Below are 17,527 nucleotides of genomic sequence, written 5' to 3'. Positions count from 1 at the left end.
CTGGACATGTCCCAGGGAGGGTCATCTTCTCTTACTTTCAGAAGCTTTCACAGGACTCTGGGTGGAGCAAGGGGAAGGTAGCTGGGCTTTTCACATCCCAGGTAAGCCCTTGTCCAGCACAGGGGTGACCTCTGTGAGACAGAGCATCTCAATTAACCAGGGGGAAGTTTGTAAAGACTTTCTGCTGTCAGGGGGACAGAACAGGTCACCCCATAACTGCCCTGTTGACCTAAGTATCAAATGTAGCTAAAGGTGCAAGAAGCTGGTTTAAGAAAGGCCCTCTGAATTCCCTTTTCCTCCTGAAAGTGGGAGATAAAAGTCCCCTTTGAGGGGACTTCCCTGGTGGTCCAGTGTCTTCTGAATCTAAATTGTGATTCCTTATTTTTTAGGGTCCCCCTCTCCCCATACAGGCTTCTCAAGTGGCTCAGTGGTAAAGAATCCACCTGCCAATGCAGGAGATGCAGGAGGTAAAGGTTCAATCCCAGGGGCGGAAAGGTCCCCTGGAGAAGGAAATGGCTACCCACTCCAGTATTCTTGCCTGGAAAATTCCATGGACAGAGGAGCCTGGTGGCATACAGTCCATGGGGTTGCAGAAGAGTCAGCCAACTGAACGACTGAACACGTGCTCCCATACAGCAGATTATTATAAATAGCAAAGTATTGTGTACACAGCATCAAGGGCCACAAACAGGAGGCTGATGGCCACCATAGCGATTTGTTTTGCTAATAGATCTACGTCACAAACAAGACATGAGAGAAAGAAGTAGGAAACAAAGCTCTACCAACAATATAACCACATCTTTAGAAAAAGCAAACTATTCCTGCTACACCCAGCAGCACACATACACACAAAATACAGAAAAAGGATTTCTTAAAAAACACACCAAAATCTCAACTGTGGTTCCCACTGCAGGAAGCAAGAATGTGGAGCAAGCTCTTTTCCCTCCTTTTAATAGGGACTGTGACTTGCACGGTTGAAGAAATGCTCGAGGCTTGTCCTGAGCACTGGGCAAGCACGGCTCTTGCCCTTCATTGAGTCTGTCGACTGAAAAAAAATTACACAACCTAAAAGTTGAGAATTGTATTTTATCTGGGGACACACTGAGGGTTTACCTCAAGAGACACCCACTCAGATCGCTCTGAGAGACTGTTCCAAAGAGGTCAAGAAGGAGCCAGGATACATAGGAATTTTTGCAATGAACTCCTATATAGTTGGGGGACATCCCTCGCTGTGGTGGTTAAGAATTTGCCTTCCAGTGCACGGGGTTCAAGTTTGATACCTAGTCAGGAAACTAAGATACCTGGGGGCCAAAAAACCAAAACATAAAACAGAAACAATATTGAAACAAATTCAATAAAGACTTTAAAAAAATGGTCCACATCAAAGAAAAAAATCTTTTTTTAAAAAAGAGCTATATAGTTGGAATATCAAAAGATTAATTAAAGAAAACCAGACATCTCAGGTTAATGATCTTAGTGCTTTTCTCTGTATGGGAAGATGTGAGAGTCTGGACTCACTGAAACCACCCCTTTGATGTGCCCCTTAACAATCACTGGGCTTCCCAGGTGGCTCAGTGGTAAAGAATCCACCTGCCAGTGCAGGAGCCAAAGGAGCCCCAGATTTGATCCCTGGGTCAGGACAATCCCCTGGAGGAGGAAATGGCAATCCACTCTAGTGTTCTTGCCAGGATAATCCCATGCACAGAGGAGCCTGGCGGGCTACAGTCCATGGGGTAGCAAAGAGTCGGACATGACTCAGCAACTCAGCATGCACGAGCACTTACTTAAGAATCTGGGGCCAGCATCCTGCTTTTCTCCATCCTGAATCCCCTCAGGATGCACAGGCAGGATGGCTGCAGTGGCTGCTGGCTTGATGGCCACAGCATTCTCTGTTTACCAGAGGGTAGGGGACCTTCTTCATCCACACGTCTAGAAATTTGCATTATGCAAAAGCACCTGATATCTTCTCTGTGTGAGCAAGTGGGTGGATTTCTTTTTTTTTTTTTTTTGGTGCCAGTTTGCTATGGTAGGACCTCAGCCAAATGGACTTTCCCAAAGGCATACCTTAAAGTGTCCAAGATACCTGAGTCTTGGGGTAAGCAAAGCTTATCTAGGATTATTTACCTGGTGGTAGAAATGGCTCTTTGAAAAGTCTCTCTACCACTGTGTCAACAGTGACTCTGAGTTAAAATGTGAATTATTAACACATTCTTATAGAGAAAGACACAGAAAGCCCATTAATGGTATATCATAGTTACCTACACCATATTATTTTCCAGTTGCTCAATATACTTACAAAATGTAAAGGCTATGAGTGTCAAGAGAGGCGGGCAAGCAAAGATCAAATTTGCCTCACAGCTTTGCAGATTAGAAAGCAAATGGAAGGGCTCATATTTCAAAGAGTTTTCTTAGCATCTATTGTCTTTTTGCCCAGGGAATCTTGCAGGTTTAGGAAGAAAGATTCTTTCTGAGAACTGAAAAATCTCATACTGGCCAGATATCTTCCAAAAGTCAGGCTAGAAGAGCCCTTTCTGCCCTCTGGTGACTTTACAGAATTTGTTTTTCTTTAAAGCTGGTTGCCACCTTCCCACTGCAGGTGCTAATAATCAACCAGAGTTAAGTATACGAGTGGAATGGAATAGTCCAAGGACGTCATTACACCTCTCTGGTTGCTAGGCAATGCCTCTTTTGCAGAGATGGATAAAACAGGTTGGGAGAGATACTAGAAAAGAAGCCTTCTGATTCCAGGTCGGCCCCATTGCCCCCTGGAAGGGGACAAGACAGGGGAGCCTCTCTCGGGGCCACCCACTCAAGAGGCATCATTGTCCTTTTTCATCCGAAGTCCTCAATTCAATGGAAGAGACCTTGAAGCTCCTGGGTGCGGCTGGTGTGTGTTATCAAGTGTTAAGCCCTAGAGGAATCCTGCCATACCTACAGTCTCATCCTCTGCCATTGCCTATTTACTGCTAGGATGACCTGAGTGGGCAGCCATGGGCTCCTTTGGTTTACTGGATTCTGATTGAGAAATGTCACTCAACCCTGGGGGGGTGCGTGGGTGGCTCTCGATCCCCAGATTCACCGATTGCAGGGTTTAGACATTTGCAGTGACTGTCAGCCTGGTGGGCTGCACTGCAACCCCTTCTCGAGGCTTTTACAGTCAGTTCACTGCACCATCTGAAAGAGTCCCCGGAGCCGGAGGCAGGGCAGGAGGCAGGAGATGTGATCAGCTTTTGGACAGACAGACCAGGCTTTGGATTCCACCCATCTCTGCTATGTATGTAGTGACTGCAGCCTGGGGCTGGGGTCATTCCAGGCCATTTCACCTTTCTTTAAAAAGTGGATATTTTTGCCTAGGAAACAGCCCAACAGACACGCTTGCACAGAGATATGTGAGGGTGTTTGTGACCACACAGTAACAATAACAACAGCAGAAAGGGAGGCCAGATGAAAATGGTTAATGAAAGCGAAAGTGTTTGTCGCTCAGTCATGTCCAATTCTTTCTGACCCCATGGACTGTAGCCTGCCCGGCTCCTCTGTCCATGGGATGCTCCAGGCAAGAATACTGGGGTGGCTTGCCATTTTCTTCTCCAGGGGATCCTCCCAAATCAGGGATTAAACCTGGTTCTCCTACATTGCAGGTGGATTCTTTACCATCTGAGTCACCAGGGAGAGGAATGTTGTTATTCTGCATGTCTTATGTAATGAAATACAACTCAAGCATTAAGAAGAACAAGATATATCTATGTGTGTCAACATGGGAAGGAGCCCTTAATATTTTACCAAGGGGAGCAGATTAATTTTACGTACATTAAAAAACCCTATGTGTCAACCCAACAGTCCCACTACTGAGAATATATCCTGAGAAGATCAAAATTGAAAAGGACACATGTACCCCAATATTCACTGCAGCATCTTTTACAATGGTTAGGACATGGAAGCAACATAGATGTCCATCGACAAATGAATAGAAACTGTGGTACATATACCAAATGGAATGTTACTCAGTCATAAAAATGAACACATTTGAGTCAGTGCTAATGAGGTGGATGAATGAGGTTAGATCCTACTATATACTGTGAAACAAGCCAGAAAGAGAAAAACAAATATCGTGTATTAACACATATATATGGAATCTAGAAAGATGGTACTGATGAGCCTATTTGCAGGGCGGCAATGGAGACGCCCAGGACTTCCCAGGTGGCACTAGCGGGAAAGCACCCGCCTACCCAGGCAGGAGCTGTAAGAGACACGGGTTCAATCCCTGGGTTGGGAAGACCCCCGGGAGGAGGAAATGGTAACCTACTCTCATATTCTTGCCGGGAGAATCCCATGGATAGAAGAGCTTGGCAGGCTACACAGTCCATAGGGTCACAAAGAGTCAGACACGACTGAAGTGACTTGGCACACAGTGAAGACACAGACATAGAGAACAGACTTACGGACACAGTGTCAGGGGTTGGAAGGAGAGGATGGGACTAATGGAGAGAATAGCATGGAAACATATACACTAACATAGACAGCCAGTAAAATAGATAGCCAGTGGGAATTTGCTGTATGACTCAGGGAGCTCAACCCAGGGCTCTGTGACAACCTAGAGGGGTGGGATGGTGTGGGAGGTGGGAGGGAGGCTCAAGAGGGAGGGGACATATGTATACCTAGGGCTGATTCATGTTTATGTATGGCAGAAATCAACACAATATTGTAATTATCCTTCAATTAAAAATAAATTAAGAAAAAAATCTATGTGTGTATGGATAGACATGTGTCTATTGTGAACAAAAAATGCCGCCTGCCATATCAGTAAACAAAGGAGGTTACAGCCGTCAAATCATCTCATTACAACTGTCCAGACAGTGAGCCCTGCGGGGACTCAGGATGGAGACAAATGGTCTGCCCACTGCCAAGCCCTCAGCCACTGCAGCACCCCCTCTCCCAACTGCACATGCTGAGGGGATTCAGGATGGAGAAAAGCGGGATACTGGCCCCAGATAGCTGAGGTTTCCCATCAAAGGAGTGATTTCAAGGAGCCCGGGCTCCTGTATCCTCCCATACATAGAAAAGTGCCAAATTGCTTAACCTGAGACATCTGGTTTTCTTTAATCAGCAGTCATCTTTTGATGTTCCAACCACCTGTCTTTGTTGCAAAGCTCCTACATATCCTGGCCCCCTGCCTGGCCTCTTTGGAGCAGTCAGAGTGATCTGAGATGCTGGGTCCTGGGCTTGAAGTTTGCAGAATGTCCATTGAATAAAGCATAATTCTCAACTTTTAGGTTGTGCATTTTTTCCAGTTGACACTATCATACTAGCCAGTCAATATTAAAGGGAATCAACCCTGAGTAGTCATTGGAAGGACTAAGGCTGAAGCTGAAGCTCCAATCCTTTGGCCATCTGATGTGAAGAGCCAACTCACTGGAAAAGACTGTGATGCTGGGAAATATTGAGGGCAGAAGGAAAAGAGGGCAGCAGGGGATGAAATGGTTGGACAGCATCAGCGACTCAATGGACATGAATTTGAGCAAACTCCAGGAAACAGTGCAAGACTGGGAAGCTCAGAGTGCTGCAGTCCATGGCGTTGCAGAGTCCAACACAACTTAGGGACTGGAAAACAACAGCAACAATGTATATATTATGAGCAATTATACAAATGTGAAATCCAGAGCTATAAAAGTGGTGGTTTACTAATACCTAGTCTGTTCAGTTTACTCCAATTGTCTAAAACAAGACATTTAAAGTACTGGTTTGTTCAGATCAGAATCCAAACAAGGCTTGCATAAAGCACATGCGTGATGCTACCCTAAAGTTCTTTCTGGGACTTCCCTGGCGGTCCAATGGTAAAGGATCCACCTTCCAAAGCAGAGTACACATGTTCGATCCCTGATCCAGGAAGACTCCTCAGGACATGGGGCAACAACTACTGAGCCCACAGTTTGGAGCCCAAGAGTTGCAACTGAAGCCCTCACAGCTCTGCAACAAGAGAAGCCACCACAGTGAGAAGCCTGCGCACTGCAATTAGAGAGTAGCCTCTGCTGGCCAGGCTTAGAGAAAGCCTGTGTGCAACAGTGAAGACCCAGCACAAGCAAAAATTAAAAACTGTTTTAAAGGTCCCTTCTGGTTTGTAGCAGTTCTTATAGCATGCAATCACTAAAGAAACTCAGTTATTGTCCTGGAGAGTTTTCTGCATTCTGGGTTAGGTGTTCTTTAAAATAATCCTCCATCCCCTATATTTCTTGTAAAATGGGAGACTTGTGGACAGGATAAAATGCAGATTCACTCCTGTGGTGAGAACACTTCACAGGAGTTGTGTGCTCCCAAGTGCATCTCGGTGGGGACATGCTGGGGCTCATCCCTGGGGACTGTTGTCAGCCTGTTCCCATCAGCCTTTCAGCTCAGTTTCAGTCACCACTGAAAGTCTGGTCTTAGATCTGTTACATCACCAAGCATCGGAAGGTGGCAACTGGCTAAGCTTATCAACTCATCTACATTTTTAACCTGGAATTCTTCTATAAAGGACTTTCCTTTGATGCCTGTTTCATTACCCCAAAATGCTCTTTTTACAGAGAAGCCCAGATATATGATTTATTCTGTCCTTTTAATCAATTTACAGAATTATTTTTTGGTTTCCTAGTAACTTTTATACAGGTCTCTAACTATACACATACATGCTTATAAATGTGTGTGTGTGTGTATATATATATATATATATATATATGCTCTTATGTATATTTATGTGTGTATATATCTATACTTTGGCCACCTGGTGTGAAGAACTGACTCACTGGAAAAGACCCTGATGCTGGGAAAGATTGAAGGCAGGAGGAGAAGGGGACAACAGGGGATGAGATGCTTGGATGGCATCACTAACTCGATGGACATGAGTTTGGGCAAGCTCCCAGAGTTGGTGATGGACAGGGACAATGGGGTCGCAAAGAGTTGGACACGACTGAGAGACTGAACTGAACTGAAGTGATATCTATATGGGCTTCCCTGATGGCTCAGCAGGTAAAGAATCCACCTGCAATGCAGGAGACAAGTTCAATCCCTTGTTTGGGAAGAGCCCCTGGAGGAAGAAATGGCAACACACTCCAGTATTCTTGCCTGAAAAATCCCATGGACAGAGGAGCCTGATGGGCTACAGTCCATGGGTCACAAAGAGTTGGACACGACTGAGTGATTAAGCATACAGCATACACATATATCTATACACATAAAATTCTGTGTATCTTATGCATTTTATGGATTTTTATATAACTGGTGTGTTTCACTCTATACAGGAGCTATTCTTTAGCAGAATGAAGCTACTCTTTCTTCAGCAGGCATCAGTGTGAGCCCCTTCAAATTGGCTCTTGTGTCCCTTTCATATAGTCTCAGGAGTCTTTGATAGCTTCCTTGCTTTGGGGCTCAAGGTGTCCCAGACTCATTGAGCTTCTTCCCCGCCCCAGCAGCCAACCACTGATCCAGGCAGCACCTGTTTTTTTCAGTGGGAAATGAGACTTAGCAATCACATCCCAGATGTTTAAGCTGGATTCAGAGAAGGCAGAGGAACCAGAGATCAAATTGCCAACATCTGCTGGATCATAGAAAAAGCAAGAAAATTCCAGAAAATCATCTACTTCTGCTTAATTGGCTACTCTAAAGTCTTTGACTATGTGGATCACAACAAACTGTGGAAAATTCTTCAAGAGATGGGAATACCAGACCACCTTACCTGCCTCCTGAGGAATCTGTATGCAGGTCAAGAAGCAACAGTTAGAACTGGACATGGAACAACAGACTGGTTCTAAATAGGGAAAGGAGTATGTCAAGGCTGTATATTGTCATCCTGCTTATTTAACATCGATGCAGAGTATATTGTGAGAAATGATGGGCTAGATGAAGCACAAGTTAGAATCAAGATTGCTGGGAGAAATATCAATAACCTCAGATATGCAGATGACATCACCCTTACAGCAGAAAGCGAAGAGGAACTAAAGAGCCTTTTGATGAAAGTGAAAGAGGAGAGTGAAAAAATTGGCTTAAAACTCAACATTCAAAAAACGAAGATCACGGCATCTGGTCACATCACTTCATGGCAAATAGATGGGGAAACAGTGTAAACAGTGGCTGACTATTTTTGGGGGCTCCAAAATCACTGCAGATGGTGACTGCACCCAAGAAATTAAAAGACAGTTGCTCCTTGGAAGAAAAGTTATGACAAACCTCCACAGCATATTAAAAAGCAGAGATATTACTTTGCCAACAAAGGTCTGTCTAGTCAAAGCTTTGGTTTTTCCAGTAGTCATGTACAGATGTGAGATCTGGACCATAAAGAAGGCTGAGCACCAAAGAATTGATGCTTTTGAACCATGGTGTTGGAGAAGACTCTTGAGAGTCCCTTGGACTGCAAAGAGATCTAACCAGTCAATCCTAAAGGAAATCAGTCCTGAATATTCATTGGAAGGACTGATGCTGAAGCTGAAGCTCCAAGACTTTCGCCACCTGATGTGAAGAGTTGACTCATTCAAAAAGGCCCTGATGCTGGGAAAGATTGAAGGCAGGAGGAGAAGGGGACCACAGAGGATGAGATGATTGGATGGCATCACTGACTCAATGGACATGAGTTTGAGCAACTTCTGGGAGTTGATGAAAGAAAGGGAAGCCTGGTGTGCTGCAGTCCATGGGGTCACAAAGAGTCAGACATGACTGAGAGACTGAACAACAACAGCAACTAGGCTACAAGGATGCCACTGCTTCCAGGTCCTTTGCTGCAAAGGGAGGTGCCCAGGTACTAGGTTTCTTAGGGAGCTCTCTTGGGATCAACATTTGTTGAGGGAGAGGGAGAGGACTGGACTCAGGAAAAGTTAGCCTATGATGCAGTCAATGACTCCAGAGGCGGCTCTCCAGCTGGGAGGGTCTTTCAGTGCTGCCCTGTGTTGTGGACCCAGAACAGACCTTTATTGCGCTGGATCAGGAATTAGATGTGAGCTTTGGGACTTCCATGGTGGTCCAGTGGCTAAAACTCCATTCTCCCAATGCAGGGGGCCCAGGTTCAATCCCTGGTCAGGGAATTAGATCCCACATGCCTCAACTAAGGATTCTGCATGTTGCAGCTAAGACCTGGTGCAGCCAAATAAATAAGTGATAAAAATAAAAGCTTTAGATGTGAGTTTTCCTGAGAAGGGGGTCTGACCTTGGTCAAGAAAATCATCTTCAACTGAGGCAACTCCCAGAAAGAGATGACAGGTGACTTCAACTGTCTTCTAATTTTTCTAATTCTCTCTTCAACGTTGTCTAATATTCTGTTTGAATGAGTTTTTAATTTCCACTACTTGATCTTTTGTTTCTAGAAGTGCTATTTGTTTTCCCAAAACCTGTTCCTTTCTCTGTTTTAAAAGACATTCACTCTGTTTGTTACTGAACCTAACTCAGGTCTGCTCACCCTGTGCACAGCAAGACCAGTCTACCAACACCAGGTTGTGGTGAAGGAAAGTCCAGCATTTATGGCAGGTGCCAAGCAAGCAGTCCAGGCAGCTAGTGCTTAAAAGACCCCAATTCCCCCAAAGGCTTTGAGGAAAATATTTTTAAAAACAGGGTGAGGGAGGAGGGTTGTTGGCGGTGTGATCAGCTCGTGGATGGCCTTCTGATTGGTTGGTGGTGAGGTAATCAGGAGTCAACATCATCAGCCTTCTGGTTCTAACTGATCTGGGGTCCCCCATGCTTGTGGGCAGCACACAGTTCAATTTTCCCACCTACTGGGAGTTTCAGTATCAGCAAAACAGCTCCAAGGACATGGCTCAGAATATTATCTATAGCCCTTAGGAGGAACTAAAGGTCCTTGACTTTGTTTATTGTCTAAACTATTATTATTTTGTCTTGCTTGACTGTTTTCCTTTGTTTCTGCATTTTCTCACTTCTTCACACTTTGACAAAGTTATGCTCTGATTAAATTTATACTTTGAAGTTTTTCTACAAACAAAAGGCAGGTGCAGACACAATGGGTGTGTGTCCTGTTCTGGGAATGCCCCATAGGTTCCTGGCTGGTTACATATTTTCATAATTCTGTTTTATTTCTCTAAATACAAGTAAATAATTAAAAATAAATGTTTTTTTTTCTCTTATAACAGGCTGTACATTGCATCCTGAGGACTTATTGTTGTATAAGTAGAAGTTTATACCTTTTGATCCCCTTAACCATTTTGCCTAACACCTCTTCCCACCTCTGGAAACCACCAATCTCTTTGTATCTATGAGATTTTTATTCTCTAAGATTCCACATAAAGTAATTATACAGAATTTCTTTCTCTGACTTATTTCATTGCTCATAGTTATTTTAAGCTTTCAGTCTGATGCCTCCAACATCTGGGTCACTTTGAGTCTAGTTGGGTTGATTGCTTTGTCTGTTGACAATGAATTCATATTTTTCCCCTGCTTTTTTGAATGTCTTCCAAGTTTTGTTGAATATCAGATGCATGCATGCTCAGTTGCTCAGACAAGTCTGATTCTCTGGGATACCATGGACTGTGGCCCACCAGGTTCCTCTGTCCATGGGATTCCCAGGCAAGAATACTGGGATGGGCAGCCATTTTCCTCTTCAGTGATTGAACTGAAGTCTCCTGCATTGGTGGGCAGGTTCTCTACAGCTGAGCCAGCAGGGAAGCCCTTGAATATCAGATAGCATGTGTTAACTTGTTGTTGCTGATGTTCAGCTCTTAAGTCATGTCTGACTCTTTGTGACCCTATGGACTGCAGCACCCCAGGCTTTCCTGTCCTTCACTGTCTTCTGGAGTTTGCTCAAGTTCATGTCCATTGAGTTGATGATGACATCCAACCATCTCATCCTCTGTAGCTCCCTTCTCCTCCTGCCCTCAATCTTTCCCAGCATCACGGTCTCTTTCAATGAGTCAGCTCTTCATATCAGATGGCCAAAGTATTGGAGCTTCAGCTTTGACATCAGTCCGTCCAGTGAATATTCAGGGTTGATTTCCTTTAGGATTGACTGATTTGATCTCCTTGCTATCCAAAGGAATCTCAAGAGTCTTTTTCAACACCACAGTTCAAAAGCATCAATTCTTTGGTGCTCAGCCTTTTTTTATGGTCCAACTCTCACATCTGTACATGACTACTGGAAAAAACATAGCTTTGACTAGACAGACCTTTGTTGGCAAAGTGATGTCTCTGATTTTTAATACACTGTCTAGGTTTTAAATGGACATAAGCAGTGTTTCCTTCTGGGAAGGAGTATGCCTTGACTCTGCTTCTCTCAGGTCATCAACGTTTGGGCAGTGGTTTGCATCAAACTGCCTTGACCTTGGTTTGGGTTTTGTTATTCCTTGAGGACCTTCAGGGTACCAGTGACTTCAGGCTCCTGTGGGGATCTGTCAGCACCCTGTGTTTAGGAGAAGGGCTGTGGACACTGTTTTTGCTCTGTCCTACACTTTCAGCTTCCCCTGCATTCCTGTCACACAGAAGTGACCTCTACAGCTGTCTGCCTCTCCCCGGTGAAGACTGATGCTGCTCAGGGAGCTGTGCTGGCCAGGCTGGAGCCAGGAAGACAAAGGGCTCTCTGGTTTTTGTCCAGGGTCAGCCTTGGAAGGCCCTGTGTGTCTGGGGCTGAGGGGTGAGACTTTTTCAGATCTGCCTCTTCTCACTGGGATGGCCTTATTCCCCTTTTTGTGTGTGGTGGGTTTGTGTGAGTCTCTCTGGCCTCCCTGTTGGTCATCCTTTAGGCCCCAGCTGGGACCTGAGTCCAGACCTGTTTTCCACCCTACCTCCCTCAGAGAAAGGGGAAGTCCTCCCCCATCTACAGCGTGAGTCTTGAGTGGTGGCCATGGGTGGGGACACATACCTCCCACCCACCCACCAAAGACCCTCCACCTTCGGCTGAGCCATCAAAAGGGCTCTTTGAGGAGGGGCCTCTGTGCTTAAGATTTGTATTCACCTCCAAGAAGAAAACTTCAAAATATGTGAAGATAAAACAGGAGGACAGGCTGCATTGAGATAGCATGGTTTATTTGGCTCACGTGCGGTGTGGTTTCCTTCAGGAGACAAAGAAGGACCCTGGGAACCAGGGCTTCCTCTGGGTAGGGGGAATGCACCAGTTCACAGAAGGGTCCAGATCATCCTGCCACGTTCTTGCCTGGGTTCAGAGGTTGGCCAATCATGCTTTTCATCTGTCACATGCAGAACCTGGAGGTCCACCGAGGACTCATGTTGGGAGGGGTACAGGTGTGACCCCGTCTGCACTGGGAGCAGCTGGGAGGAGGCTTGTGATCAAAAGCAGGAAGGGGTGCTACAGGAGACAGGTCTGCAGACCAGGGTGGGGCGGGAGGGCTGGTAGCACCCGGAGGACTGGCAGGAGGGGGCCACCAACACGGCCGGCCTGTATCTCACGGGCAGGAACACAGAGGACTGGCAGGAAGGAGTCACACACAGGGTGGGCTTGTAGGTCACTGGTAGACGTATGACTGGCCTGTAACTCACGGGCACGCAGGTCGCCTGGCAGGTGCTGGATGTGCTGCAGGTTGGTTGGCAGGGGCTGGACGTGAAACAGGACGTGTGGCAGGGACTGGATGTGCTGCAGGATGGCTGGCAGGAGCTGGGCACATAGGCAGCTTGGCAGCCTGAGGAGCAGCTGGTATGGCACATGGTGGCGTGGGGTTGGCTGGTGTCTGGAGGAGAGCTGGAGATGTCTTCAGGCTGCCTCCCTCGGCAGCTTTTATACGCAGGCTGTGGGCGTCCCAGCAACAAAAAGCACAACTGTTGACTTCCTTGTGATGTTGCTACCATGATTCCCCAACATCTTATTACCCTGGGACACGCTTTCCTATGCTATTTTCCTCCATAAATTAGTTTGCCTTTGAGGTCAGTTCCTCCTACTGTAAACAGGATGTTCTAGTTTGCCTTTCTATGGGGTTCACATTGTTTCTCCAGGTCATCACTGTGCGCAGGGCACCTCAGAATCAACTCAGAGTACTGTATCCTTTTACTCCTTTTTATCTCCTGCCGTCAATGAAGACTTTGAGCCCATGGTGTAGTTTGAGCTTTCATTTGCACAGGAGAACTTTGAAACAGGAGTCTGCAAACTGCAACCTGTGGGCAAGTGTGTCCTGCTGCCTGCGTGTGAATGAAGTTTTCTGGGGCATAGCTACACTCATGTATTTAACGTGTCTACAGCTGCTTTTCCCTACAATGTTGAGTCGTTGTGAGCGAGACCATGTAGCTGCAAAGCATGAGATGCTTACTCCCTGCCCTTTACAGGAAATTTGTCAGCTTCTGCCTTATTGTAATCATGCAAGAACTGATTTGCTGAGGCAACAGATTATTCTGTGTGCTGGCAATAGAGACATCCAGGCTCATGAGCCCTTCAGGTCAATGGATAAATGAGTGAATGACAAATCAATGCATGAAATCATTCCAGAGGGGGCTGAAACCCAGAACGGAAAGTGAGTTCAGCAGAGAAGTGGGTGCCGGATGGTGGTCTGTGGGACTCTGGTGATGCTGAGCTGGCAGTGGGTGCAGTAAAGGGTCAGGGGTAGTGGGTGCTCCAGGCAGAGGCAGCAACTTGGTGGGGGGAAGGTAAATAATCTGCTGCAGAAATGGTCATGTTCCAGGAGCAGTGGGAAATCCCACAGTGTGGGGTGTCAGGGAGCCGGTGTATGGGGACAGACTCAGATTAAAGAGCCCGAGGACCAGACAGCACAACCTGGGTTCTGGAAGAAGAAAGAGTCAGTGAACTTGAAGACATGTCAGTCCTAAGACATGTCCCAATCTTAAGAAGAGGGACAAAGAGTTAAGAAAAATGAAGAGGGTCTTTGAGACCGTATCAGAAAAGCTAACATGCAAGTAATTTCAACCCCAGAAGGAGAAAAGAATGACACTGAAGCCTAAGGATATTTTGAAGAAATAAGGGATAAAATCCCCCAAATCTGATTAGGAAAATTCCAATTTACAGATCCAAGAATCATATACCACACCTAAATCCCACTCTGTTAGGAGCAATGTAAAGACCACAGATTGCAGAGTGAGACTGAGCAGCTTCAGTGCATTACAGGACCCTCCAGGTCTTCCTGACTGGATATCTGTGTTGCCGGCCCCTTGAATGGTGGCAGGGTTGATCACTGATTGGTTATGAGACAGTCCATGTAAAATGCTTAGCTCAGCCCTGGCACAAACTGGAACCCGGTTATTATGATTATGGCAATAATGTGGCCACAGCCCCCAGTGAGGAGCCCCACCCCAAGGGAGAACCTTCTGGATCACAAATCAAATGGAGGTGCTGGTGCAACAAGTGTGATTGTGCTCATGTGGACAGAGGACAGGGTGGTTAAATTGAGGGAAGACCTTGAAAATCACCATGTGGGAGCCCATTCCTGGCCTGATGGCCCTTCCCCATCCCATCCAGGCTCCGATTCCAGAAATCCCAGGGCCACTGGGTCACCGTCAGCCTCCAGCTGAGGGAGCTTCCTGAACTGAGTCACAGCAACCAGAAGCTCCAGGAAGAGACCCTCGGGGGGAGGAGGAGGAAAAACAGCAGGCGGCCACGAGGAAGACACCCGGTGCCTCATTGCCAGGACGCCACAGCCCGGGTATAAAAGGCACCCTGGAGAGGGAGCCTCCAGACCAGCCCTGTCCTCTGTCCCGACCCCTCCCAGCCTCACGCCATCATGTGTGACACCACCTGCTCTGTGGGCTGCAAGCCGACTTGCTGTGTGCCCAGTTCCTGCCAGCCGGCCTGCCCTGCTCTGTGTTGCCCTGCCCTGGGCTGCCGAAACCCCTGTGGTGCCCCCCATGTGGCTCTGCTGTGCCGGCCAGCCTGCTGTGTGCCCACTCCCTGCCAGGATATTTGCTCTGTGCCCAGCCCCTGCCAGGCATCCTGCTGCGTGCCTCTGAGCTGCAAGCCTGTACTGTATGTCCCCGTGTGCTACAAGCGCATCGTATATGTAATCCCCTCCTGTCAGTCTGCCAGGTTCTGCCAGCCCTCCTGCCCTTCCCTGGTCTGCAGACCTGTCCCCTACAGCATCCTTTCCTGCTTCTGAGCCCATGACCTGTAAAACCCCTGCTCCGTGTGCAGGGTCAAAGCAGTGGGCTCTCTGACCTCCCACGAAGAGGCCCCGACATTGTCGTCTTCACACCTCCCAGACCCGACTAGACCGTGTTGCAGCAAGCCCACCTGGTCCCAACCAGCTAGGCTGAGGGACTCACCCATCAGCTTCCCCCAGTCCCTGCCCAGGTCATCCCCATGGTGCCCACACTGGCTGGTCCAGGTTCTGAGGCCTCCAGCATCACAGGCCTAATAAACATCAGAGTGTGATGCTCACCGAGCATATGATGTCTCTCCTCTAGTGTCTTTCCCTAAAATGCTTCCTCTGGGGGTGGTTTCCCAGGATCCGCAAAGTCCTTCTGCAGAGAAGGCCAGGTCACAGATGGCTATGCTGGTGACTGAGCATGGAAAGGTGATTTCTCGGCTGAGGGTCGAGCTCCCAGTGCTCAGCCATAGGGACCACAATGTCCCCTGAACTTATGAGGTCAGTCCTCACTCTGCTCTGTGTTCAGTTCAGTTCAGTCACTCAGTTGTGTCTGACTCTTTGCAACCCCATGGACTGCAGCATGCCAGGCCTACCTGTCAATTGCCAACTCCCGGAGTTTACTCAAACTCATGTCCATTGAGTCAGTGATGCCATCCAGCCGTCTCATCCTCTGCTGTCCCCTTCTCCTCCTGCCTTCAAGGAGTCAGTTCTTCACATCAGGTGGCCAAAGTATTGGAGTTTCAGCTTCATATCAGCCCTTCCAATGAATATTCAGGATTGATTTCCTTTAGGATGGACTGGTTGGAACTCCTTGCAGTCCAAGGGGCCCTCAAGAGTCTTCTCCAACACCACAGTTCAAAAGCATCAATTCTTTGGCACTTTCTTTATAGTCCAACTCTCACATCCATTCATGACTACTGGAAAAACCATAGCTTTCACTAGACGGACGTTTGTTGGCAAAGTAATGTCTCTGCTTTTGAATATGCTATCTAGGTTGGTCATAACTTTTCTTCTAAGGACCAAGCATCTTTTAATTTCATGGCTGCAGTCACCATCCACAGTGATATTGGAGCCCTCAAAAATAGTCAGCCACTGTTTACACTGTTTCCCCATCTATTTGCCAAGAAGTAATGGGACCTGATGCCATGATCTTAGTTTTCTGAATGTTGAGCCTCAAGCTAACTTTTTTACTCTCCTTTCACTTTCATCAAGAGGCTCTTTAGTTCTTCACTTTCTGCCATGAGGGTGGTGTCATCTGCATATCTGAGGTTATCAATATTTCTCACAGCAATCTTGATTCCAGCTTGTGCTTCATCCAGCCTATCATTTTGCATGATGTACTCTGCATATAAGTTAAATAAGCAGGGTGACAATATACAGCCCTGACATAGTCCTTTCCTGATTTGGAACCAGTCTGTTGTTCCATGTCCAGTTCTAACTGTTGCTTCTTGACCTGCATACAGATTCCTCAGGAGGTAGATAAGGTGGTCTGATATTCCCATCTGTTGAAGAATTTTCCAGAATTTGTTGTGATCCACACAGCCAAAGTCTTTGGCATAGTCAATACAGAAGAAGTAGATGTTTTTCTGGAACTCTCTTGCTTTTTCGATGATCCAGTGGATGTTGGCAATTTGATCTCTTGTTTCTCTGCCTTTTCTAAATCCAGGTTGAACATCTGGGAGTTCACAGTTCACATACTGTTGAAGCCTGGCTTGGAGAATTTTGAGCATTACTTTACTAGCGTGTGAGATGAGTGCAATTGTGCTCTGTAGATTGAGGGAAGTCACTAACTGCCTGAACTGACCCCTTCTAGGTAAAAAGGTCTTCGGCTCAGCAACTGATATGTAACCCCCACTCTTTCAGCCCCTGCCAGTCTAAATGGAAACCAGATGCTTCTCTGACAAGTGTGGCCCCTCTCCCTCCCTTTGGGAGGTCCATGGAAGTTCCCCCAAGATGCCCACATCTGACCCCACAACTTGTGATAAATCCCCTTACATGGAGAGTACAGCAACTTTGTGGATGGGAATAAATTAAGGGCCTTGTAATGGGAGGTGGTTCTGAGTCATACGGGTGGACTTGGGAGAGGTGACAGATGTGGCCACTGAAAGGGAGGCCACAGGGAGAGGAAAGCAAGATGCCAGGCCACGGACTGAGGATATGGTGCCTCTAGAAGCTGAAGGAGATAAGGAAGAGATTCTGCCCTGAGGCCCTGGGTTGGATTAGACAGTCCATCCGTGACCATGGCCAGTGAGACTCGCTCCTGATCCCACCTCCAAAGCTGAGAGATGACACCTTGGTGCTGTTTCAGCCATATGTTCCTGGTTACTTGTTAGGGCAGCCACAGTAAAGCCCAGTGTCATGGTCCCAGAAAGGGGTGGGCCTCCCTAGAGGACTCTGTCACACTCCTGGTGACCCCCTGGGAGCCCCTCACTTGCCTGCAGAGGGTGTACCTGCCCATTCCTCCTCCTCAGGAAGGTGGGGGGGACATGGCACAGCTCTCTCCAGGGGCAGCTCTTGACCTTGGC

At 47.0% G+C, this 17,527-nt stretch overlaps 2 protein-coding genes across 2 annotated transcripts; one reads left to right on the top strand and one right to left on the bottom strand.

Annotated features, from left to right (window-relative positions):
* Nucleotides 1-11,964: 11,964 nt before the first annotated feature.
* On the bottom strand, nucleotides 11,965-12,678 carry LOC102389292 (keratin-associated protein 12-2-like). Its single transcript, XM_006071543.3, has one exon. It carries the CDS (start codon nucleotides 12,619-12,621, stop codon nucleotides 12,247-12,249), a length of 375 nt encoding a protein of 124 aa, XP_006071605.2. The 5' UTR covers nucleotides 12,622-12,678; the 3' UTR covers nucleotides 11,965-12,246.
* A 1,961-nt stretch (nucleotides 12,679-14,639) lies between these two features.
* Nucleotides 14,640-15,124, top strand: LOC123465669 (keratin-associated protein 10-12-like). The gene is made up of 2 exons (XM_045165316.1): nucleotides 14,640-14,915; nucleotides 15,047-15,124. The coding sequence occupies exons 1-2, from the start codon at nucleotides 14,640-14,642 to the stop codon at nucleotides 15,122-15,124; spliced, it is 354 nt and encodes a 117-aa protein (XP_045021251.1).
* Nucleotides 15,125-17,527: the final 2,403 nt, after the last annotated feature.

The sequence above is a fragment of the Bubalus bubalis genome, chromosome 1, assembly GCF_019923935.1.
Source record: "Bubalus bubalis isolate 160015118507 breed Murrah chromosome 1, NDDB_SH_1, whole genome shotgun sequence".
Lineage (NCBI taxonomy): Eukaryota > Metazoa > Chordata > Mammalia > Artiodactyla > Bovidae > Bubalus > Bubalus bubalis.
The sequence above is the reverse complement of the archived record's forward strand: the minus strand, read 5'-3'. Positions and strand labels throughout refer to the sequence as shown.